This window comes from Notolepis coatsorum, assembly GCF_963971535.1.
Source record: "Notolepis coatsorum genome assembly, chromosome: 3".
NCBI classification, from domain to species: domain Eukaryota; kingdom Metazoa; phylum Chordata; class Actinopteri; order Aulopiformes; family Paralepididae; genus Notolepis; species Notolepis coatsorum.
The window spans coordinates 62015237-62041546 of NC_140167.1; the positions used below are offsets into that span (position 1 = coordinate 62015237).

At 46.0% G+C, this 26310-nt stretch overlaps 1 protein-coding gene across 2 annotated transcripts in view; it reads right to left on the reverse strand.

Moving 5' to 3' along the window:
• The window catches only part of nr2f6b (nuclear receptor subfamily 2, group F, member 6b), a 33691-nt gene extending 7755 nt beyond the window's left edge, over positions 1-25936 (reverse strand). Inside the window, exons 1-5 of one of the 2 annotated variants that reach the window (XM_084310987.1) lie at positions 25323-25936; positions 23586-24316; positions 17967-18061; positions 3774-4111; positions 2071-2317 (exon numbers count right to left, since the gene is read on the reverse strand). In XM_084310987.1, the coding sequence (XP_084167113.1) occupies positions 2071-2317; positions 3774-4111; positions 17967-18061; positions 23586-23857 (952 nt within the window). In that variant the 5' untranslated portion in view covers positions 23858-24316; positions 25323-25936. Of the gene's footprint in view, positions 1-2070; positions 2318-3773; positions 4112-17966; positions 18062-23585; positions 24646-25322 lie in introns of those variants that run through there. The other variant, XM_084310988.1, reaches the window with a different exon arrangement.
• Between the last annotated feature and the right edge of the window lie 374 nt (positions 25937-26310).

The window sequence follows — 26310 nt, forward strand, 5'->3', positions numbered from 1 at the left end:
CAGCAAGTTCTGCGCCTATTTCCGGGTCTAACAGCCTGCAAACTACCTGCCGTTCTATCGCCATGCTCTAAGACAAACTCTAACCGTAACCAACTTCGAAAGAGTGCCTAAGCTTAACCGTCGGAATCAGGGCAGGCGTTCTATCGCCATGCTCTAAGACAAATTCTAACCTTAACCAACTTCGAAAGAGCGCCTAAGCTTAACCAGTGTAGAAACTTGCGGTCCCACGATTGGGCGTACATGTCACATGACCAAAAATGACCTGGCCAATCAGAGACGTGGAAACAAAGTTCTGTTGTAGAAGGCATTCAGGCAGTCAGGACAGAGAGGGATCAGGACAGACACTGTCTAAACTAAACTCTGGTTCCCTCTCCATCCTCATTCTCCTAGACCTCAGCGCTGCTTTTGACACCATCAGTCACCCCATCCTCATCACTCGTCTCCAGTCCTCCGTTGGCATCTCCGGAATCCCCCTCACCTTGCTCCAATCATACCTCTCACACAGGCACCAATTCATCTCTATCAACAACTGCAAATCCCCCACTGCCCCCATCACTCATGGTGTCCCCCAAGGCTCAGTACTTGGTCCCCTGCTCTTCATCCTCTACATCCTTCCACTTGGTCTGATTCTCCGCCAACATGGCCTGCGTTTTCACTGTTATGCAGACGACACTCAGCTCTACCTCTCCACCAAGACTATCACTCCAGCCACTCTCTCCACCCTCAGCACCTGCCTCACAGACATCAAAACATGGATGCAAAATAACTTTCTTAAACTAAACTGCAATAAATCAGAAATCATCATTATCGGTCCAAAATCCCTCACCAGCCACACCCAGGATTTCACCCTAAATATTGATGGTACCATTGTCACCCCCTCCACTCACGTCCGTAACCTTGGCATCATCCTGGACCCCACCCTTTCTTTCCTCCGCCATGTGAACCACATAACCAAATCGGCCTTCTACCACCTCCGGAACATTGCTCGTCTCCGCCCCTCCCTATCACTCTCCGCTGCTGAAACACTGGTTCATGCATTCATATCATCAAGACTAGATTACTGCAACAGCATCCTCTACGGCTCACCAAACACTATCCTCAATAAACTCCAATATGTCCAAAACTCTGCTGCCCGCATGCTCACCTCCACCCGTCGCTCTGATCACATCACCCCTGTCCTCCACGACCTCCACTGGCTTCCAATCAAATACAGGATACATTTTAAAATACTACTCATCACATTTAAAGCCCTCAACAACCTTGCCCCTCCCTACCTGTCCGACCTCCTCCACCGTCACACGCCCACCCGTCGCCTTAGGTCTGCAGATGCCAACCTCCTAACACCTCCCACGACCAGGCTCCGGACCTGGGGCGACAGGGCCTTTGCTGCTGCTGCCCCCTCCCTCTGGAATGCCCTCCCCAGCCATATCCGTGATGCAAACACCCTGACATCTTTTAAATCAGCCCTCAAAACTCACCTTTTCAATCTTGCTTTTGACCTCTAATTCTGTCGGTGTTATTTTATTTTATTTTGTCATGTATTATTTTTTGTTCTGTTTTTTGTTTTGCCATAGTTTGTCTCTCCTGCCCATGTAAAGCGTCTTTGAGCACCTGGAAAAGCGCTATATAAAATAGATGTATTATTATTATTATTATTATTAAACTATCAGAGTTCAAAAGGTAGGCGATACTGCCACCTGGTGAGATTCGATCGTCATTGCAATTCCAACGTAGGCAGATGTGCCAGGGAGACCTAGGCTCTGGCTGAGTGTATAGAACAGGGATCAAAGGAAAAATATCAAAGGATCAAAATCTGAGAATTCTTTGGTATGGCGCTCAACGCATGGCGGCGAAACCCGACTTTTCTCGGGTATGGCGCAGAAAGAGTTAAGAACATTTAAAAGAAGAAACTTTTAGACTTTTACTCAAGTGTGTTTTTAGCCAGATACTCTGAATTTTACTTTGAGACGGTACCCATACTTTCACTTAAGTATAATTTCTGGGTACTTTTTACACCCCTGCAAATGGCATATCATTGTCATCTAAAAATCTGTTATTGTGTGGACTTACCCGGCGAGAAGAGAGCGATGGCCTTGAGGCAGCTGTACTCAGCAGCGTCCACCTGCAGCCGGGTCAGTTTGTCCACCTGGTCCTGGAACACCCGGACCTGGTCCATGAAGGAAACCACGCGCTCGGCCGACATGGGGGAGGAGTGGAAGCCGGCGGCAGCCAGCAGGGGGGCCATGTGGAGTGGCAGGGCCGACTGGGCCGCGTTGAGGATGAACAGCTCACTCCAGCTAAGTCGCAGCAGCGCCACCTGTGGGCGGAGAGGGTAACATACAGGACAAACTTGAGTGAAACGGGTACTTTTTTTTTACCAAACTATAAGTTTGTTTCCAGACCAGAACCCAAATGATAAGATCCGGATGTCTTGTAACTGCAGCCCCTGAATTAGACAAACTCCCACCTTTTTGCAAGTCATTATCTGACCATTTTAGACTGAATAATAAGTAGAAATGGTGCATTTATATAGCACCTTTATCCATATATACAATTTTGTTCCTCACTTTCACCCATCCATTTCCTGATGGCGGAGGCAACCATGCAAGGTGCCAATCTGCACATCGGGAGAAATTAGGCGTTAAGTGTCTTGCTCAAGGACACTTCGCCATGCTGTCCGGGAGGAGCGGGAATCAAACCGGGAACCTTCCGATTACCAGACGACCACTCTGCCTCCTGAGCCACTGTCGCAATGAAATTCAGGCAATATCAGGCAATGGACCCATGGCTCCTTAAAAGGCACTACTGTGCCTGAGGTCAGACCGGAAGAGGCCAGGGAACATGCACAGAAGGGAGCAGGCCTCCACCCCTACAGGGCCCCTCCCCCCAACCCATGCATACCCGACCCATGGGAAGCCAACAGCCCAGTCTAGTTGGGACATTTAATTTAACGTCTACCAGGAGTGTATTTGTGGAGATACTGAAGGTAAGACATGTGCAGAGTACATTTACATTTAGTCATTTAGCTGACGTTTTCATCCAAAGCGACTTACAAATTGTGTACGACCAGTCAGCAGGAGGGGTACATCTCTCTGGCAGCTAAGGGTCAGTGGTATTGTTTGTCAAACAGTGGCGAACTTTAGTGCATAGTAGTATAGACCTATTAGCATGGTAGGTAGTAGTATAGGCATAGTAGCAGCATAGTACATAGTAGATAGTAGTATATAGACATAGTAGTACATAATAGGGATGTCCCGATCCGATCACGTGATTTTCCGAAGATCGGGATCGGCACATTCGGGATTTTATTTTTTATTTTATTTTTTATTCAACAAACATGACCATGTTCAAATGATTTATGTCAAGGATTGCAATGCCTCGCTTGAATGAAGTAAATTTTTCACCTGGATAACGTCAACATTCAGGGTGAATGTAATGTGAGAAATTGGGATAAAAAAAAAAATATATATATAATATATAATATATATATATATATATATATATATATTTTTTTTTTTTTTATTTATTTTTTTTTAAATATCGGATCGGGAAAGATCGGTATCGGTAGATACTCAAAATCACATGATCGGGATCGGATCGGGAGCAAAAAAACGTGATCGGGACATCCCTAGTACATAATAATATATATTTTTTAAATGCATGCTGTCTCACTAGTTTCTGATTCAGAATGATAAGCCCTAAGAAGTCATAGCATTCTAGGTCTTTGAAGAAAGGATGTAATCAGTCTTAGTGTTAGGATTCACTGGACTGACCTGCTCTGAGACGGGGAGCTCTGGGAAGTAGGGGATGTTCCTCGCCCACTCGATGGTGCTGAAGAGGAGCCGGGCCGCCAGCTCACAGATATTATCGATGCCCATGACGGAGCCGCCTCCGCCCGAACCCTGCATCTGCGCCTGGCCGTAGGGAGCCCCGTAGCGGCTGCTGGGGTAGGGCTCAGCGCGGAGGAGCTGGGAGATGAGCTCCGAGACAGGCTGGCCGTTGAAGTAGTCGCCCGCGACATGTCCTGGCCCCACCCCACCGCCCCCGCCACCTGCCAGGGAGGTGGGGCTGATACCTGAGTGGGATGGAGGGATACGGCCCCGCTGAACTGCTGTAGGGGGAGAGGGAGGAACCACAGGTGTTTCCTTTAAAAGGGGACATATTACGTATATTTTGCACCAATTTATAACAATATACAACGTCTTTGGATTTGTGGTACATGTTTGTAAAAAAAAATTACCAACTAACTAATAATCCATCACAAACCCATGAAGTTCAATTCCAGGAAGGTTCAAGATTTGGATGATTAGGTTAATGGTTCTGTTAGCCTTCCATGGTGTAATTATTTGTTAGCTGCTCATGCCTCTCTGAAAAAGTCTGAATAATACGAAATTTTCTTGCACAGATCTGAGTGTGAGGACGCTCTATTTATTCAGTTAAATCACAACACACGACTGGCTATGCGGCATTTTTGCTCTATCCAAAAGGACCAATTAAATCCCACAGTACTAATGCAATTTAAATGTTGGCTTGGGGGGGGGGGGGGCGGGGGGGGGGGCAGACTTTTAACAACTGCTGCCACTATAAATACCTGTAACTTTAAAAGTTTCTGACGGCCCTGATCCAATTGTGTTATCGTAAACTCTTCAGATTAATTAACAGTAATAGGTCTTTACTCATACAGTGAAATAGGATTGCTTGGACATGGGCGACAGCCTGCATTGCTTTGGCAACATTACCATCTTATTACACCCTGTCCTGAGGCAGAGGGCATTCAGTGCATAGCTGGGTGAATATCGCTGTAGGGTGAATTTTGGTGTCCTGTACATACATAATCATATTTGTATTTAATCAAAAAGTAGAGTTTGTGTGTCTTCCTTAATTGACTGTCTACACTGTCATATTTCGGAATTTGCCCCTTTAAGAAAAGATCATCCACTCTTTTCAGATAATTTCTTTTGATAGATTTTTCAAATAAAAGATTTTTCCCTTCAAATTTTCTTTGTACAAGTTTGCTTACTTGCTCTGTCCAAACTAAACATGTCCACCCTGTTGGCATAAAATATGCCTGAAGTGATTATAATACAATATTTTCAAAATATGTAAGTTTAACTATACAAAATTCTAGGCTAGACCACTAGCCAACTTAAAACTCCAGGAGAGGTGTTTCTGGTCTACACCTATAGGCTAGCTGGTCCGTATCCGTTTCCATTCATTTGTGCTAAACTGGACTAGCTTGCAGCCGCATAGCTTTATACTGAATGCACAGAGAGGAAATTGGTATCTATCTTCTTGTCTGACTCTGGAGAAGACAGTGAGCACATTTGCCCATAATGTCGGCGTGTTCCTTTAAGAACTTGAAAAGGTTCCACCAGCGGACGGGTGAAACCGTGACAGGTGATCAAGTTGTTTCCAGCAGGTAACAATGGAAACACTGCGACCAGTGTCACTATAGCCACTAGTAGCCAGCGAGCCTCACCACATTAATAACCAAGCTCAATATAACCGCTGGCTGGCTTCCAGCTCAATGCAGATTATATAGGCCACAGCTACCACTTGTGCTATTCAACCTTGGCATCAGGTGACATGCCTCTGGCATACAGCCCTGTGCCATAAGCTAATAGAGTGTATAAGGTCACACGAGTGCACTGGGATATAACAGAAGGGGGGTGTCTGTGGTAAAGTTATACTGGACTCCAATTATAGACGTATAGACATTTAGATTGGACATCCACACTGAATCAGTTATGAATCAAAATAGATGTTTGTAATTTCCTGGAAAGCTAAAAAAATAATATAAATCAGTCATCCAGCACACAGTATACAAATTTTACGTCCAATGAAATGCTTTCTAGAATGACATTTACAGCACATTGTAACTGAGCTAGCACTCTGACCTCTTTACCTAAATTGAACAAATGTTCAATGTTAGCTTGCTAGCTAACATTACTAATGTTGCTAACTATGTTGCTAAAATTTGCTTGCTAGCTAATGGGTCGACCATAATGCACATTCTGCACTATTGGCTACTATAAATGCCAATCAATATCCAAAACAAGTCCCTCCCTAGCTTCCTGTTTTTACAGGAAACACGTAACTAACTATTTGGAATCAAATAGCATTCTGCTAGCCGTTTCATCAGGACTTTAAGCTGTGTCTGGTTACTAGCTGAATCACTTTGGCTGCCAATCACATAATGCCAATGTCTTTATGCTGCAGTGGAATGCAGCACAAGCAGCCCCTTTGGCCACACACAGTAAATTATGAGAGTGAAAGGGTTTAGTCATGAATCATGCCACAAATCCCTGCACAAAGAGGATTGTGACATCGGAGCTCTACGATGATTACGAACCTTAATAAAGAACAAACCACAACATTGTAAATCAAGTGTAAGGTGTAACAACTCTGTCATACAGTGCTATTACTGTATTAGGAGTCCATTGTAATGACGGTAACAAGATCACCAGACTGAAAGATAAGCTGTATTATGTTAACACAGCATAGTTCAGTGGTTCTTAACCTCTTTCATGCCAAGGACCCCCACATTGATACACATTAGGACCCAAACATTGATACACATTAGGACCCCCACATTGATACACATTAGGACCCCCACATTGATACACATTATGACCCCCACATTGATACACATTAGGACCCCCACATTGATACACATTAGGACCCCCACATTACCCCCACATTGATACACATTAGGACCCCCACATTGATACACATTAGGACCCCCACATTGATACACATTAGGACCCCCACATTGATACACATTAGGACCCCCACATTGATACACATTAGTACCCCTGATGGAAAACAGAACCTTCTCTGTGAGCCTAACAGTGCAAACACACCAGCCGCTCGCAGGCACTCGCGGGTTTCCGCGCGAGAACACTCGCGTGGCCGGGCACACCGAGTCCGACTTCAGAGCGGGCGAAAGTGCACGGAGGAAGGCACATTTACATTGGAACAGCTGTAAATGCCTAGTCTATTGCGAAGTCAGTCCCTGTTTGAAGATTTCTTAAAGATTTCCAGTTCCAGTGTTCTATTGTCCATTTTGCATGTATAACCAGTTATTATATAATGAATTAGAATGTTAGAATTCATTTTAGAATGATGATCAGTGTGACTGTACTCCTGAAAAAGTATAGTAATATGGTTTATTTGTATTGGAAAAGATACAGACACATTAGCTGGTTGAACAACATCTATATGTGTGGTAATAATGCAGATATTAAGTGTATTTCTGTGAAAATGTGTGTGGCGCACGCCTCTGAATCCAACCAAAGCGGAAACGATCGATTCCAGCCCGCGAGTCGCGCGCCCGCGTGCGGCTGGTGGGCACAGCTACATCCGTTAACATGGGAGCCAACATGAAGCGCTGGTCGCCCGCCCGCCCGCCTGACTTCGCGCGAGGCTGGTGTGTCTGCGCTGTCACAAACTGCTCCTCCCAGAAAGCAAACCTCACCCACGGAGTCCCACAGGGTTCGATCCTGACTCCCCTTCTCTTCAACCTCTACATGCTCCCCCTCAGTCAGATCATCACTCGGCACAACATCTCGTTCCATTGCTATGCCGATGATACACAGATCTACCTACCACTGACCACAGATGACCCCACTGGCTTTACCCGAATAAAAGACTGTCTGGGAAATATCAAGGAGTGGATGTCACAAAACTGTATGCAATTAAATGAGAGCAAAACTTAAATAATCCTGTTCGGCACATCCATGTCACCCAGATCACCAACAACATGGGCACTCTGTCCACCCTGATAAAACCCCAAGTCAAAAACCTGGGCGTCCTTTTTGACTCTGAGCTGAAACTGCAAGCAGTGGCTCAGTCCCGCTTCTTCCAGCACCATAGCAAAAATAAAAACATTCCTCTCCCCCAGCGACCTTCAGAGGGTCATCCTCACTCTCATATTTTCAAGATGGACTATTGCAACGCCCTCTATTCTGGTGTGGCAGAAAAATTCATGAACCGCCTTCAACTCAGCCAGAACGCAGCCTCCAGGCTCGTGTCGGGCACCAAGATGAGGGACCACATCTCCCCAGTCCTTGCATCCCTACACTGGCTCCCGGTAAAACAACAAATTAATTTCAAGATCCTCATGTTCACATAAAGCCATAAACGGTCTCGCCCCAGCCTGCATAAAGGAATTCTTAGTCCAATCAGCCAGCTCCAGATCCCTCAGATCAAACAATCAAATCTTCCTTAAAATCCCACACACAAGACTGGTGACGAAGGGAAACCGGGCATTCGCAGTCGCAGCGCCGAAACTCTGGAACTAAACTTAAAATTTGCAAGCACTCTACGGACTTTTAAGGCCATGCTCAAAACCCAGCTTTTCGCCATAAAAAAATCCATGAGCTAGTTTTGTATTGTAGTATGACTGGTGTATTATGTCCGTCCGTTCTCTATCTGCTTGGCTGGCCTGCATGTATTTTTTCTGTTTTCGTATTCCTGTCTTCCTTTTTTTTCTTTTTCCCCCGGGCTGCGCCCCCACACTGATACACATTAGGACCCCCACATTGATACACATTAGGACCCCCACATTGATGCACATTAGGACCCCAACATTGATACAAATTAGGACCCCCACATTGATGCACATTAGGACCCCAACATTGATACACATTAGGACCCCCACACTGATACACATTAGGACCCCCACATTGATACACATTAGGACCCCCACACTGATACACATTAGGACCCCCACATTGATACACATTAGGACCCCCACACTGATACACATTAGGACCCCCACATTGATACACATTAGGACCCCCACACTGATACACATTAGGACCCCCACATTGATACACATTAGGACCCTCACACTGATACACATTAGGACCCCCACACTGATACACATTAGGACCCCCACATTGATACACATTCCCATTTGACTCCCATTTGATTACATTCTGTCTCAGGGACCCCTCATCTGAGAACATATTGTTAATGAGTTCCATAACTGTCTGTATACTGTTGAGATAACATTGGAGAGAGTGAGGGCGGCTACGTGGCATAGTGGGCAAGGCGCTCGCCACGAATGCGGAGACGCTGGGATCGCCTGTTCGATCCCAGCGCTCCACATTGCTTTCAGTTTAGCTGGTCGTCCGTACTAATACACATTGGCCGTATTAGGGGGTGGGAAACTGATGGGTGGGGATCGGGCGTTGTGGACAGCGACTCCTACAGGTCGGTTGGTTTGCCTGCGCAGTAGAATCAGGAAGTGTCGGGGGCAGCGTGAGCCTCCCACGCGTTACTCCTCGCCACTGAGAGATCGAGCTGCGCAGGTGAAAAGATGCGACTGCTGTTACCTCAAGTACCGGAGGGGACTTGTGCTATGTATGACTTAGTCCACATTGCAGCCGGCTTGTGGGAGGCAAGAAACAGCGTTCGTGACAGGGGAGGGTTGAATTGGATGATACGAAATTGGGATGGGAGAAAATATAGAAAATGGGAGAAAAAGTGGATAAAAAAAAAACATTGGAGAGAGTGAAACCCATGAACAGAGTAGTCACTGTTATATATTCTCTTGCTGGCTTAACTTCTAGTGAATCAAATAGAGGAATTAAACTATTCCCCCTTTTTTTCTGGGGGTCGCCTGACACCTCACTGAGAACCACTGGCACAGAGAACAGCTGAACCTGTAGGTGAGCATGACCCTTATTTTTTATGCAAATCAATTGCAAATCGCTTGCCCCCCAACTCTAAAAGCACAACAGCCGCGGGGGTTTGAGCGAGGGAGTGGAAACATGGTTGACAGTATAAATATTTTGGGTAGGAAGGTTGGGAAAATGTCAGGCCTGTTGCTATTAGAGAGACGTGCTGTGTTTTCACTGAATCATCTTCTGGATGAGAGGAGCTTATTTTCAGCCAATCATTTGTGGCTGTTTACATACGTACACAGGGTAACAGAATGTGAGTGTAGAACACGTGTGTGTGTGTGTGTGTGTGTGTGTGTGTGTGTGTGTGTGTGTGTGTGTGTGTGTGTGTGTGTGTGTGTGTGTGTGTGTGTGTGTGTGTGTGTGTGTGTGTGTGTGTGTGTGTGTGTGTGTGTGTGTGTGTGTGTGTGTGTGTGTGTGTGTGTGTGTGTGTGTGTGTGTGTGTGTGTGTGTGTGTGTGTGTGTGTGTGTGTGTGTGTGTGTGTGTGTGTGTATGTGTGTCTGTGTCATAAAACAAATGCAACGTAATGTAAATGTATACCCAGTGTTGGGGAGTAGCTAACTACATAGTTAAATTACTAGTTTAAAGGAACATGCCAATATTATGGGAAATGCGCTTACCGTCTTCTCCAGAGTCAGACAAGAAGATAGATACCAGTTTCTATGTGTTCAGACTGAGTCTGATCATTTTGCATGATGTACTGTAGGTTGGATGTAGTTGAACTACTTATTCAAAGTAGTTTTAGTAGAGGGTACGATTTAGTTTATCTACTTAGCTAGTAGTTTGGTAAACTACAGTTTTACATAGAAAACTGCCATGGTATCTCAAAAGGACGTGAAATACACAGTATAACCACATTCAAATACATATGTAGGTGGGGTCACAGTACACCCACCTCCCTCATCAGCACACTATACAAGTATGTGTTATGAATATGTTATTCCACAAGCATAATACTTCAACAGATGAGTAATTCATGTGTTATTAATGTCCAGTTAATGTAAATTGTTACCAAATACCCCTGTACTCATTATGTTGGACCCATCCCAGACAGGCCCATATTTTGGGTTCCAACCCATAGTGTTAGCAACACTGCTGCATTCATACTGTACATCTCCAATCATCACGAGCCAACCTGTTTACACTAATGATATAAATGGGGGACCCTGATGTAAACAAGACGAAAGTCTTTTTCTCTGGTCTGCATCCCCTTAACAATTGTGTGTATTGAGCTGTACTGTATTGTACCCATTCTGCAATCTGTTAATACAATTTTCAATCAATCAATCAATATACCCCTATGCAACGTGGCTGCCACAACATACCCCAGAAGCTTACTAAAAAGGGTAAGTTCCAAATGTTGGACCCCTAGCCCTATTTCCTATCCATCAACAATGTTTTCTAAGGGTAGAGACCCCATGCCACGCTTCATACAGGACACCCGCAGCTTGGGCTAGTTTTCCGTGAAACCAATGCAAAGTAATGCGCAACCACTCTTCAGTCTGGACACAAAGCGCTACAGTGCTCCCAAAGTCAACAGGTTTGTTTGCGAGTATGATTAAGTGCTCTTTACATTGGTCCCATTAGTTTACATTAGTTGTAAAGGAGGAGGGGCTGAGTATCCAGTGTGACGCACAGCATGGATCGTGCTGAGAAATGTAATCCAGCGACATGCAGCTGCTGGTACCCTTAAGCCTCTATACATTCTGCCCTTAGATGTATTACTTGTGATAATCATGTTACCCGTCATTGTACCCTGTAGAAAAAGTTGTCTGTCCCTCTCTCTCTGCGAGGTGAGACGAACATTGGTGCCAGTTTATGTGTCTGGGGTAAACCAATACATTGCCTTGCTGTTGTGGATTGGAGTGTAGGAGCTTTAAGAAACCCACTCCCAGGCTTGGAATGTTTCTCAGGGCAATTCTGAATGTGGTAAGACTGCTTTTAGATTTTGTATCCCTAATTCATCTACAACGTACCTTAAAAATCCACAGAATGGTGGTATACCCTTAGGCCATTTTAGAAACATGCTTTTAAATCTCAATGTTTTAGAATGTAATTTCCTTTAGTTAATGTCTGTGTAACCTTTTATTATATATATATACAGTATATATACAGTATGTATATATCTATATTGTACATTTTATTTTGTGATCTTGGCTCCATTGAAAATAAGGGTTATCCTCGATTTAAACATTAAAATGTTATGATTATTTGATTGGGGGGGGGGGGGAATTATTGATTCATTGATTTATTTAAATAGCGCTGAGGATCCAACATTCCTCTTTAACCCATTCACTACCACACTATATAAGGTTAACCCTTTCACTACCACACTACTAACAGACGGTTAACCTTCTGTAGAGTGGTAGTGAAAGGTTAACCGTCTGTAGTGTGGTAGTGAAAGGTTAACCTTCTGTAGTGTGGTAGTGAAAGCGTTAACCTTCTGTAGTGTGGTAGTGAAAGGGTAACCTGTAGTGTGGTAGTGAAAGCGTTAACCTTTCTCTAGTGTAGTGAAAGCGTTAACCTTCTGTAGTGTGGTAATGAAAGCGTTAACCATCTGTTGTGTGGTAGTGAAAGGTTAACCTTCTGTAATGTGGTAGTGAAAGCGTTAACCGTCTGTAGTGTGGTAGTGAAAGGTTAACCTCAGCGTCATTCTGCACTAACCTCACTTCGTGCCTAGCACTGAATAAAAAACTCCACAATGTACCTTTACATACCGACATCCGTCTGGCCACACCCCTATCCGCTTACCTTCATAAGCAGGTGTGTGGTCACCTACTCGCCTCCTTCCCAAACTTTCACCACAAGGCGAGGTCAAGGGCCGCAGTGGCGTCCTGGCGCTGAGCGTCACCAGTATTCATAGAACTTGGTTATATACGTAACCTTACGTTCTATTTCATTCTGGCTTCCGCTCAGCGTCATTCTGCACAAGAGGAGCTGAGCGGAAGCCAGAAGCTCGACAAATGTACCCCGCTGAGGCCCCCCACAACCATCAGACCGGAGAGGACCGAGCCCCCCGACCCTCCCTAATGGAGGGATACCCTCCCTATTGGAGGACAGGAGGGAGACGGATCTGACCGTGCGAAGAGGAACTCAAGCAACTCAACGCACAGGGTGAGCAGACCGTGGCTTGACCCCACGACTACGCACACGCACAACCCGCATGCCACCAGGGAACGAACGGAAGGAACAACACTCGTTACTGCCCCCAAAAATCACGGAGTCAAGAGCAAACTCAACCCCGTGGCAAGGCCGTAGCAGCGGAGCGCGAAGGAAGACTCAGACCCCCTGAGGGGACTGGACCCCCTGGAAAAAGGGGGCCCGGAGAGGTCAATGACGCCAGGCATCAAGACCTCACCAGGCGGTCACTTAGTGACACCGCCCCCCACATTGCCAGCGTATTCGGACAGGGCCCCTCCAAGAGCGGGCCCTTCCCCCCATTAGTACGCCGCCTGGCACACTGACCCTGCAACACAGGCAGTCAGCATGGCCGTAACTTTGAAGCACTCAAAAGGTTAACCATAACGGAAGCAGGCAGCGCACCGGGGAAACCAGGCAGCAGGCTGTAGACCCGAGCCTGGAGCACTGCGGACGAGACAGGCGCCAAAGGGGTCAACTGAAAACAGCACCCCGGCGGAAGGGGCGTATGCTGGCATTGTTGCGCACCATGACAAAGCCTCCATCAAAAAAAAAACACCCAGAGGGGTCGAGGCAGAGAAGGCTGACACGATTGGCAGACGTCATGAACGTGCAGGTGCACACTCAACCGGGTAACCCGGGAGTTGACTCTGCTCCAACACACCAGGGAATCAACCACCCTCTTGGTACCACATACGGTGGTTGTTCCTATAACCCCTCAAGAAAAAACTCCAAAACACACCTGCGGGTATACACCAGCTATACCGCAGCACAAGTGTTTCAGTTTCCAAAAAAGGGTTATCCCAGGCCTACGGTTTCAACGAAACATTACTTCGGACCGGGCCCGGCGGCTCGGGAAGCACACAGGGTTACCAGAGGAGGTCCAGAAGACCACCCCAACAGCCCCCTCTTCACCATGCGTGAGAGAGGAGTGAAAGAAAAAGGAGAACCAGCCCCTTTATGATAGTGTCAGGTACAACGTGTACCCAACAAAGGGTCTCCATAACGCCTAACCCTGTGACACCCAGGCCGACCCGGCATTTTTCCCCCCGAAAAAAGCACAAGTCCCTCAGGGTACCAGAACAGCAGATCTGCGTCCCCGGCGGGCAACGGGTTAACTGACTTGGACCAGCGTGACCAGAACCAGTCCCATGCCCTAACCACGCCGACATGCCCACTCCAGGAGAGGGGGTAGGTATGCGTGTCGATCTAAAACATGAAAAGAGGGCGCCACCCAGACGGTCCCATTTGTACCACGCTCAGTGGCCCACCCCAAGGGCGTGAGACCCCTCTACCTATGTCCTGATCTATTCCGTTAACATCCCCCAGATATGAACAAGAATCCGTTGAGACCCAGTAACAGGCTCTCGGAAGAGGAAAAAATCCCCCATCCCAGTTGCCCTATAAAAACGCTGTTTTAATAACAAGCAACCAAGGCGTACTAGCCTCCTGCATGATTCTTAACAGAAACACCCCGAGCCAGCACTATGTACGCATCGAGACCCAAACACATCAATGGATAGTCTAACCAGACACCAGACATTGGTCCTTCAAGTCGCCTGGGAGAACGACAAGAAGTTTGTCGTGCTTCATATTCTTCACTCTTTTATTATTAAAAAAGAAAGAAACACCGACTGACATGAATCCCACGTGACGCGGCCGAGGGTACATTTTTTTTACATTCTTACATCCCGCCACCCTCACCACAGAGGAGAGACGGGACTCCTCAGAGAGACTTCCCACGTGAGCCATAGATTGAAAAGTCACGGTAACATTGAGTCATGTGACCAACAGACTCAAGTTACACGTATATATCGAGCGTAGTAGAACAGTAAGTTCTTACGCCCTGCCCGACAACTTGACAACAACAGACCCTACATACGGGTCTAAAACTCACGGAAGCCGTCGTCCAATAGAAACATGCCTAGTGATGTTTGCTATGACGGGGGGAAACCCAAGACTCAACCGCCTGTGATAGGTGCGGAGTCTGGGAAACCCTCCCCCCCCCCCTGTGCCAAGCTGCCTAACAGCTTGGCCCTGACCGAATGAAAAGAGAGTCCAATAAACCCCCTGACCAATCAGAAGAGGGAAGGAGGGGTTTATCCGGTACCCCCTCGCAAGCCCAACCCTTGCATACGACAACAACAAACAGCCATACGATACCTTAAGTAGCAAAATGCTAATGAACAGCGCAAAGCTAATTCAATGCACGCTAGCCACAGACACATCTGTGAACAGGGTTTATAACAAAGGCCAAGTTGTGTATGTGTGAACCCGACACCCGTATCCATGTTGTAAGACACAGAAAATCTGATAGAGAGAGAGAGCAGCTGAGCCGCGGTACTTTTTCATACGAGCATTACTGCAGACCAACACAATAGTGTTGCGGCTCAATATCACTGTTTAAGCAACAGAGCACACAACTAACCTCTACCTTTATGTGAAGATTCAGGTCGAGGCAGAAAAAACCTTTTTCAACCAAGTGTAGGCTGCAGGCCTTGCTTAAGCTCTAACATGAATGTAACGTCTAGCCCTCCTATCAAACCCATACTAGCAAAAGATTCACACGTCGCATCCCCATCATATGTTTGGTGAATAACACACAGTTTGTAACAAAAACATTTTAGGAGGGACTCTTTATTTCTTTTAACAAAATCATATTTGGGCCGGGAAGGGAACAGGGGGGGACCACAGAGGGAAAAAGTCAATTCTTTTTTTAGCGACACCTGCCACGAGCCGCTCGGGACTTGCCACCCCGTGGAGCCCCGGAGGGACGGTAAACGATCGGCGGTTGGTCATGACGATCCCTACCGTCACCTCCGGGCGTAGATGGGCCGGCTGCAGTGGCGGAGGCGCCCTCTCTCCTCCTGGCCTTCTTCGCCGAAGGTCCAGCAGTGGCGGTGGTAGCAGCGGCGGCTATGGCGGCGGAACCTCGACGACGCGCCTGCCATCTGACTCCACTGGCGACATCGGGCGGGGGGAAATGAGGCTGGAGCACGGAGCGCTCCTCCTGCATCTCCCTGCAGGTTGAGGTCATCAGCTGCAGTGCTGACCCGAATAGTCCAGCATCGGAGAGGGGTGCCGTCAGAAGTGGAGTCCTCTTCTTCTCCGGCACACGCGCCTGCTCCAGCCAAAGGTGGCGCTGGATTAGACTGGCCAGGGCACATACTTTCCCAGCGGCTATAGCCTGCGGCTGAATCAGATGCAGGATGGCTCCTGCCGCCTGGGCGAGCTGATCATGTTGTAAATCAGTCAGCTCCGTGCCGCCCGTCAGTATCCCGGACATGAATCTCGCCAGCTGCGCGATGTTAGAAGTGGCAGCCAGAGATTGCGTCGCGGAGATAAATGACTGGTCACGCCAACCGCCTCGCCGATTTCCCTTGGGGAACCGGCTTCCGTAACGGCTCCCACACCACCTCAGGACAAAGGAGCGCCGCCATCGGCCTATCAAGCCGAGGCATGCCCTCCTTCATGCCTTCTATCAAACCCACTACCCTTGTGACTTGCACGTAGGCAGGGGTAAGGCCCATGATGTGGGAGACCACCTGTCCCTGACGGACGTAGGCCTCCATTGAGGGGAAAAATGGACAGACAACGTCCACCCCTCTCACCGGGCGGCGTTGCCATAGATGACCTATGAGATCGTCAGGGATAGGAACAGGCAGTGGCTGCGGCAGCGGCACGCCGTTTGCGACTGCCGCCGCCACCATGAGCTCGGGGAACAAAGCACGCAGTTCCCCCTGCATACTTTCCCCCACCGAGCTCGCGTCCCTCAAATGCAGCAGACTACTGGTTAAGGAGCCACATTCTGATGTGGCTGATAGCAGGGCATCCCGCCGCCGAGTCCGAGGTTCTAACCCAACATCTGCGTACGAGGAATCCCAAGGAGACATCTCACCCCCCTCCAGTGTTACCTGGACGGGCGGGGGACATGTCTCCACCGGGGCTTCGAACAAGAACCCGTCCGCTTCTACCATGTAGTCCTCTGTTTCCATCGGCCATGGAGAATCAGACGCATCCTCATCCGGCTCCAGCAACTCACCAAAACCAGGCCGTTCGCGTCTACAAGCCACCATCTTGCGACGGGAGCGAGCTGAGCAAAAGGTTTGTGTCTCAAATCCCCCGCAACCAAAGGCGCCGGCCGCCCAACAGCGGACGACTCCCCGGAAGCAGAGGAACCAGAGCCGGAACCAGGCACAGGAGATGGCTCGGGCAAACTATCCATCAGACGCCTACCGGGCGTGGCTGCCGACCACGAGAGAGGCCTCAACCCCGCTCCAAGACGTATGACAGAGGCGGCAATGGAGAACCGCTGGTGAAGGGTGACGTTGCGAGCGCGACCCTCCGAGGTAAACATTATGACTTAGCTTTTTTCTTTTTAAATATATGAGAGAAGAAAAAAGCAAGAAAAAATGTAAACACGTATCAACTTTCTTCAACTAAACAACCTCGTCAAGTGTGGGTATCTACCGAAGGCACTTCCTTGTGGTGAAAGTGAAGAAGGAGGCGAGTAGGTGACCACACACCTGCTTATGAAGGTAAGCGGATAGGGGTGTGGCCAGACGGATGTCGGTATGTAAAGGTACATTGTGGAGTTTTTTATTCAGTGCTAGGCACGAAGTGAGGTTAGTGCAGAATGACGCTGAGCGGAAGCCAGAATGAAATAGAACCTTCTGTATTGTGGTAGTGAAAGGTTAACCTTCTGTAGTGTCAACAAACCAACCCCGTTTGTTGAAAACATCCCCCAAATAGTGTATGCCCTGCTTTTCCCATTTAGGGTATCTTATAGGTCGTTTTCCAATCAGGAGTGCATTGTTATTGAATAGGGGAGTATGACTATGCCATTTATGTGGGTTAGAATATTTGTTTTGTGTTTCATGCCATATCCGGATTGCATGAGTAATAGTGGGGCCAAATTTAAATTCGCATTGCTTAATTGATAATTTGGTGTATACTATGTCCTGCAGTCTATGTGGTGCTACTATATTTACTTCTAAATTTCTCCAGGATACTGATGCTTGGGAATCAAATCAGGTTGTCATAGAAGGGTTAACCTTCTATAGTGTGGTAAGTAGTGTGTGGTATTGTGTTGAAAGCGTTACATATGTATAATAGTGAGTTGGTATGATTTGATGTACCTTCTTTACGCATGCCGACGCGGAAGCATTTCTTCAGCCGGCAGTACTGGCACTGGTTGCGGTGATGCTGGTCTATTTGGCATTCTCTATTCGACCTGCACAGAGAGAGCAAGAGAACAATGAAGGACATGAGCCCGGGAACAAGGGGCCTTTTAATGGAAGTTAAAGCAAAGACAATCCACCCTAAAGCACAATTCAAGTATTTATTTATTTTATTTCTATAATACTGTATAGTTTTGATTTGTGAATATGAACAAGTCTCCCCTTAAGCGGAGAAAAGACTAGTTATGTGGGCACTACCTATGATATCAAGTTAAAGGTGCTATAGATAACATTCAGCCACTTGATGTTGCACAAATATCTGTAAGTGATAAATGAATTCATCAATAATGTTTTGGGAGGGAAAGCAATAAGCAATACTTTTATTCCGCACCTTTCTAAAAGCTCTGTGGGTGTTTTATTTTTAATGCGTACTCTACATAAAATGTTTATCTATAGCACCTTTAACTTCCTAACTATTCAATTTGATTCATCTTGTTTGTTTGTTTGTTTGTTTGTTTTATGTGTCATGGCAAAACCACATTCTGTTTTCTAGATCAACACATGAGGATGCAAACATTTCTAAATACATTTAAAAAAAATAGTATTTGTGGGGGCCCTATGCAATCACCTAGTCGGCATGTAGCAAGAACCAGCCCTGTGTACATCTATCTGCCGCTCTTTCACTTTACTGTGTCAAGCTCATATCTAAAGAGAAAAGTCCCTGAAATGTTATTATTACCAGTAGGGCTGTCCACTAAAATATGCTTTGTCGACTAATAGTTAAAGGACTTTTGTCGACTAAGTAAGCGGCTTATTGATTTCATCTGCAAATCTGTAAGATGTGAGTTACCCACATGCAACAATGCAGAAGGATGTCTTTAAAGGTGCACTGTGTCGTTTTGAGAGAGATAATTCACATTTACAGAGCCTGCTATACTATAATATAATTCTTTGTCTATCTCATTTTATTTTTAGACATTATTTTGAAACAGAAGCCTAGCTGATGCTTCTTTAAATAGTAAATAATTATATTTCTAAAAAAAAAAAAAAATTTGTATAAATGTTTGTATAAATGTCAGTGTTCCAGGGACCCAGTTTTTTCCTGATTACATACTGCTCCTTTAAATCTAGTGCTTGCCAGAGATATGATCATATTTGTTCAGGAAATAACACATTCAGCATAGTAAAAATCATAAAAACGTAATCATCAACTAACAAAGTCGTAGTCAACTAAAATTCAAACCAACCAATGAATCGACTAATCGACTATGAGAGGGCAGCCATAATTACCGCTAAACACGTTTTGGTTATCTGACCTTGGTGGAGGTTATGACTTGGAACAGAATCCTGCACACTGCTCTTGCACAACAACAACATTACTTGCATTTATTTGCCTTTTCAGCCCCAACTGGACCGTCCACAGGAAAAATACTGGAACTTCCAGATGGGGCAGAAACGTTCTATTCTTAAGTTCTATTGTTTCCACACAAGAGATTTGGCTGTGTGTGAGTGCCCCAGTGTTGTCAGACTGTCAAGGTTATGGGGGTCAACAGAGAATCAAACCTACAGTATACTGAATTCAAACTCTTTTATTTAATTATTTAGTTTTTGATAACATTTTTAGGTACAGCAAGGGTTTTACAGGTGAATAAAACAGCAGTGTATCACCTTATTTTATTGTGGCCCTCAACATCACAAATGTCACGCCCTTTAGAGCCCTTCTCTCTCTCTCCCTCACTCTCTCGCTCGCTCTTTCTCCTCTCTCTCTCTCTCTCTCTCTCTCTCTCTCTCTCTCTCTCTCTCCCTCGCTCTCTCTGTCTTTCTGTCTTCACTTCCTCCCTCCCTCTTTCTCTCTTTCTTTATTTCTCTCTCCCTCCCTCCTGTCTTTCTTCATCTCTCCCTCGCTCCCTCTCTCTCTCTTTCCTTCTGTCCTCACTTCCTCCCTCCCCCTTTTTCTCTTTCTTTCTTTCCCTCCCTCCTGTCTTTTTTCATCTCTCTCTCTCTCTCTCTCTCTCTCTCTCTCTCTCTCTCTCTCTCTCTCTCTCTCTCTCTCTCTCTCTCTCTCTGACCCCTATGAAGAGTGAGCTGTGTGAGCTAGCGCGTTTGAAAAGCTATCAAAGCCGTGACCTTTGTAAATCATCAGCCCTGCACGCCCTTGTTGCCTTGCAGACCAGGGGGAGTTGGCTAACATTTCAGAGGCCCTTTTACCAGCTGTGGAACCGACAAGGCAAACTAAAAGAAAAGACGCATTCCGTTTATTATTCCGAGTTATTATCCCGCACACTGTTATGAAGAAGAAGAAGAAGAAGAAGAAGAAGAAGAAGAAGAAGAAGAAGAAGAAGAAGAAGAAGAAGAAGAAGAAGAAGAAGAAGAAGAAGAAGAAGAAGAAGAAGAAGAAGAAGAAGAAGAAGAAGAAGAAGAAGAAGAAGAAGAAGAAGAAGAAGAAGAAGAAAGGAATAGAAAGTTCATTTAGCAAATTGATGAGAGTGTCCTTTGTGTTCAGGTCGTAACATTTTGTTCCTTCAGACAAGAATAATAGGAATGTTGACCTTCTGAGCCGAAGCCTCCTCACATGGCTGACCTTAAGGCCCTTTCAGTTTTCTCTCCAAGACTGTTTGTGAGACTAATTCAAGGCTGGAACGTGTCAGGAAGATAGGTGCCCTTGTGGAGGGAGACATGGAGAATGCAACGTGTTCTTCTCCCCAACCTTGAGAGTAGCTAATAGAGACTCTGGCTCCTCCGTCCACATCAACCCCCAACTTATCAAATGAGCCAAATGGAAAAGGGAGTAGTCCTTCATACTACTGTTACTTGAAGCAAACAAACAAAAAAAGAATATATATATATATATATATTAGAGACTCTATCCAATCTAATCTACCACTATGAATTGAAAATGGGGGACCCTGATGTAAACGAGACAAATGTCTTTCTCTGGTCTGCATCCCCTTAACAATTGTGTGTATTGAGCCGTACTGTATTGTACCCATTCTGCAATCGGTTAAATAAAGTTTTCATTCATTCACTCGGTCGAATGCAACGTGTATGAATCATGTTGAAATCATGTTGAAAAAGCTGTCTTTACAAACAAAAAAGCTACTATAGCATTGTCATGATGTGTCACACATTTCCTACCAAGATGACACAATATGCCGCAAACACAGCTCATTGGCCACGGTTGACATTTAATAATAATCACCCGTTATTTGATTACAAACACCTGCCTACTAAGATGTCTGAGTGAGTCGATGTAATGGAATACTATGAATGCTGTTCTGTGCAGCATGGCGTCGCTCTATTTACTTGATGCCCATCATATCACATAGTAGACCTTTTCAGTGGAATTGCGTTGCTAGGGGAACTGCTTGGGGCTCAAGTGTATAAACAAAATCCAAGAGCGCCACACTAGTGTCAATAAGCCCCAAGGGACCTGATCCTGTGTGTGTGTGCGTATGTGTGTGTGTGTGTGTGTGTGTGTGTGTGTGCTAAACTTATTATAGTTAAATCTTGCCCCTGACAAACTAAATTGAAACTAAATTCAAAAAAATTATTTCCAAACAATAAGAACAACATTAAAACTAGCAAACACACTCTAGAAATATACAAACCTGTTTGTTTGTTTGTAAAGGTATAAAGTTATCAAAGTTATCCACAAAAGTGGATTCCATGACCTCTATGTGTGGAATATGTATCCTAAATACGAGGTGTTTGAGAACAACCACTCTTTGTCCCGTCATGCTGATTATGAACAAACACAAAGAGAGTCTTGGATCAGACATTTTTGTTGTTAAATGGACCCATTTCAGGTAGTGAAAGAGTTAACCTTCTGTAGTGTGGTAGTAAAAGGGTTAAGCGTCTGTAGTGTGGTAGTAAAATGGTTAACGTCTGTAGTGTGGTAGTGAAAGGGTTAACCTTCTGTAGTGTGGTAGTAAAAGGGTTAAGCGTCTGTAGTGTGGTAGTAAAAGGGTTAACCATCTGTAGTGTGGTAGTGAAAGAGTTAACCTTCTGTAGTGTGGTAGTGAAGGGGTTAATCGTCTGTAGTGTGGTAGTGAAAGGGTTAACGTCTGTAGTGTGGTAGTGAAAGGGTTAACCGTCTGTAGTGTGGTATAGAAAGGGTTAACCGTCTGTAGTGTGGTAATGTAAGGGTTAACCATCTGCAGTGTGGTAGTGAAAGGGTTAACCGTCTGTATTGTGGTAGTGAAAGGGTTAACCAACTAGTTCAGTAGTGAAAGGGTTAACCATCTGTAGTGTGGTAGTGAAAGGGTTAACCGTCTGTGGTGTGGTAGTGAAAGGGTTAACCGTCTGTAGTGTGGTAGTGAAAGAGTTAACCTTCTGTAGTGTGGTAGTGAAAGGGTTAACCATCTAGTGTGGTAGTGAAATGGTTAACCGTCTGTAGTGTGGTAGTGAAACGGTTAACGGTCTGTAGTGTGGTAGGGAAACGGTTAACGGTCTGTAGTGTGGTAGTGAAGGGGTTAATCGTCTGTAGTGTGGTAGTGAAACGGTTAAAATGGTTTCTATGTGAGAACAAAAGTTGATGAAAAAAGGTCTAAAAAAGTTCAGCTATGATTACAAAGAAACACCCTTTTATGTTACATTGAAGATCTTGCACCTCCCTAATGGATGCCAGTTCAATCAGTTTTACTGACATGGAGTAGCCTACATACAGTGATGGAAGAAGTAGCCTACACTTTCCTTAATTAAAAAGAAAAGGTCCTCCATTAAAAATTCTACTTACTGGTAATTAAATGTATTTGATATTGAATGTACTTAAGTACAAGTATGCATTCTATCTACATGATGTTTGTGTATTCCAGTACTTGGGAACGTTCAAACCTCAAACCATTGACCTCTGATGGTTATGTTAAAGTAGTATGTTATGCTGATCTGATTACGTCTTGAAGTTGACAGGCTTCAAATTTTTAAGTATTTGATTTTCATCGATTTTTGCCATATTTTCTATGCTAAATCTTTTTCTTCAAAGTAACTACTGTAGTAACTGATGTAGTGGAGTAAAACGTGCAATATTTCCAAAGTAAAAATCCAAGTGCCTAAAATTTTTTCTTAATGGGACACTTATTGAGAGTAAATTAGTTTGAATATGGCCACCAGTGATGTCATTGGGGGACATTGAATCCCTGTGTTGTGTTAATTACAGCTCCATGAAATTATGTAGATGAAAAACTAGCAATACCTTGTCTTATAGGGACTGCTACCTTATAATTTCATTGAGCAGTAATTAACACAACACAAGGATTCAGTGTACGCGATGACATCACAGGTGGCCTTATTCAAACTAATTTACTCTCAATTGTCAAACCAAACGAATGTGCACAAAACTGTTTAGAGGTTTTGGATGTGTGTGAGATTATGTGTGAAAATAAATCAGCGTGATCAAGTGATTTTTGGCAAAGTGTCCCTTTAGGTACAGCACTTAGTTACTTTCCACCACTGAGGATAATATAGAACCAAAGCATCGGTTAATCAAACAATAACAAATCAACGTGAAATAAACCCACCATATAAAATAAAGACGATTCGCTGATAATGATGGAACAGGTACACATAGTCCTCTCTCACCTGCAGGAGTAGTTGAGGTTCCGCCTGATGCTCCTCTTGAAGAAGCTCTTGCAGCCCTCGCAGGTGAACACGCCGTAGTGCTTCCCGCTGGACTTGTCCCCGCACACCACGCAGTCCACCACGCAGGCCTTGTCCTCGTCCCCTACGTCCACGTCGCTGCTGCCGGCGTGGGGCGAGGCGTCCTCCTCCTCCGCACCCCTCAGGTAAACCTTGTCCCCCAGTCCGTTAGTGTCCCCGTTGGGGTTACCCCATCCCCCGCTCACCATGGCCATATTATCTGAGACGCACGGCCCGAGCGAGTGAGACGTGCGCGTGCACACACACACACACACCCCCACTCACACACACACACACACACACACAGGGCCCCTTTCAAGTGACTGATTACTCTCCGCTGTGAGACACACAAAAAAAGAATCCTAATTCCACCAGTTTAGCTCTTTGTAATCATACTTGAATGATATGATTCCAAAGTCAAATTAGAGCCAGATTGTGTACAGGAGGTGATGGTGGACAACAGGGAGAGTTGTTGTTGTAAAACGTCCTCCCAGACTCCTTGCGCTGACCTCTTTCCCCTTGCCGTCTGGCTGGAATGACCTGCAGGTCCCGTCCGAGCGTCGCTCTAGTCCTCCGCTGCACTCCTGTGTTCTTCTACTCTACCCCCTTGCTCTCTTTTCTTCCCCTCTCACCCCTGCGCTCTTCCTGTGGTGACCTCGTATCAATGGCTCCTCCTGAGGTTAGAGAGAAAGACTTCAGACACACAGCCGAACGGTTCAGAGTTCACACAGGAGAAATGGGTGCAGCCTGCCCTCTCACAGGAAACTATAAATTACACTTTGACTCTCTCTCTCTCACTCACTCTCTCTCTCTCACTCACTCTCTCTCTCTCTCTCTCTCTCTCTCTCTCTCTCTCTCTCTCTCTCTCTCTCTCTCTCTGTGTCCTGGAAGAAGAAAGAAAAACACCTCATCCACCAGTAAGCGCTGTGACTAAGAGAGGACAAAACAGAGCCCCTCTCAAAATGAAAAGAACCTCTTGCCTCTCACCCACTCACCACACTGACTGTGCTCTCTCTCTCTCTCTCTCTCTCTCTCTCTTCTCTCTCTCTCTCTCTCTCTCTCTCTCTCTCTCTCTCTCTCTCTCTCTCTCTCTCTCTCTCTCTCTCTCTCTGGCAGGAGGAAAAGTGTAGCTGCTGTTGCTTCTCTCCTCCAGGCAGGGTTAAACTGCCCTGCCCTTTTACCCAACTTATAAACTAGTTCAACCTGTTCCTGCCGGGGAGAAGTGTTATCTGCCGATCTGACAGGCAGACGGGGCAATTCTAGTCCAGACTCACTCTCGACTTGCTGAGGCTGTTAAGAGACAACGGTGGTTTGGATGAGGAACACAAAGGCATATATATATATACATATAGAGAGAGAGAGATACATATGTGTATATATATATAGAGAGATAATTATACATGTGTGTGTGTATATATATATATAATGTTTATTATTATTATTTTTGTTATTATATTATATTTTATATTATTATATGATATATATTTCCCTCAGGAATTTCTCATACATGTGCACAGATGTTCTGAGAATTTTGGGCATGGAATGCTATTTGTCCTTGTTATTCTGCTTGTCTTTGGTATTCTGCTTGTCTTTGGTATTCCGCGGGAAGTGCTGGGATAAAGTGTGCTCGTCGGGTTCAACTTTTATATACAACAAAGCACTTTGGTTTGCGGCCGGTACCTCTGGTCCCTTTCAGTAGCTGCACGTAAAACAGATCCACCCAGAGTACGGTCAGACTCCAATCAGGGCTCGGTGCTAAAACACAGATGATGGGTGAGACAGGGGGCACTCTTCTTTTCTTCTACTTCCACGTTAGTCTTCCTGTACGGGGATCAAAGTTCAGCCGAGTCCTCCGGCTCCGCTGGTCTGTTGTGAAACGATGTCTGGATGCTGTTCCTGCAGGGCTTGCGGCTTCAGTGGCTCAAATGTCACAGGAACAAAACTAACCCAAAACACAAACAGACTTGAGAAACTGGCTCTCGTGCGGCTCTGGCCCTTTCGGCTCCTCTCAGCGGGCTTTCCCAGAGTGCGTATCCCTCTCTCTCTTTCCCCTCTCTTGTTTTGTCAGTGCCTGTCCATCCAGCAGTAACGACGGGAGGCCTAAAGCCTCTCGGCATTCCCCATAAGCGAGTCAGGGTGTACTATTGCAGCCTTTACCCTTCTGTCCGCCCCTCTGCCTCCTCTCTCCTGGCCTCCGTAGGAATAAATTAGGCAAACCAGCGCAGGAAAAACACGGTCACAGACGTTAGTGAAAGCCAGCCTCTGCCGTGGAGAGCAGCCCAGAGAGTCTCCTCTGCTCCTCTTCCCTCTGTTTCTGTTTCTCTCTCTCTGCCTGCTCTGCCTGCTCTCCCTCTCTCTCTCTCCCTCCCTCCCTCCCTCCCTCCCTCCCTCCCTCCCTCCCTCCCTCCCTCTCTCTCTCCCTCCTTTAGCCCAGAGAGAGAGAGCGTGTGTCTGTGTGCTCAGGGATTTGACACTGCTATTCAAGCCCTGCGGTTGCCATGGCACTGGCTGCCTTATAAGGCCAATGGAGTCAAAGAGCACGGAGTGGGCTGTGGCTATGCACACACACACACACACGCGCACGCACGCATGCACACACACGCGCATACACCCCCCCCCCCCCCCCACGCAAATACACACACATGCACACACACACACACACAGAATG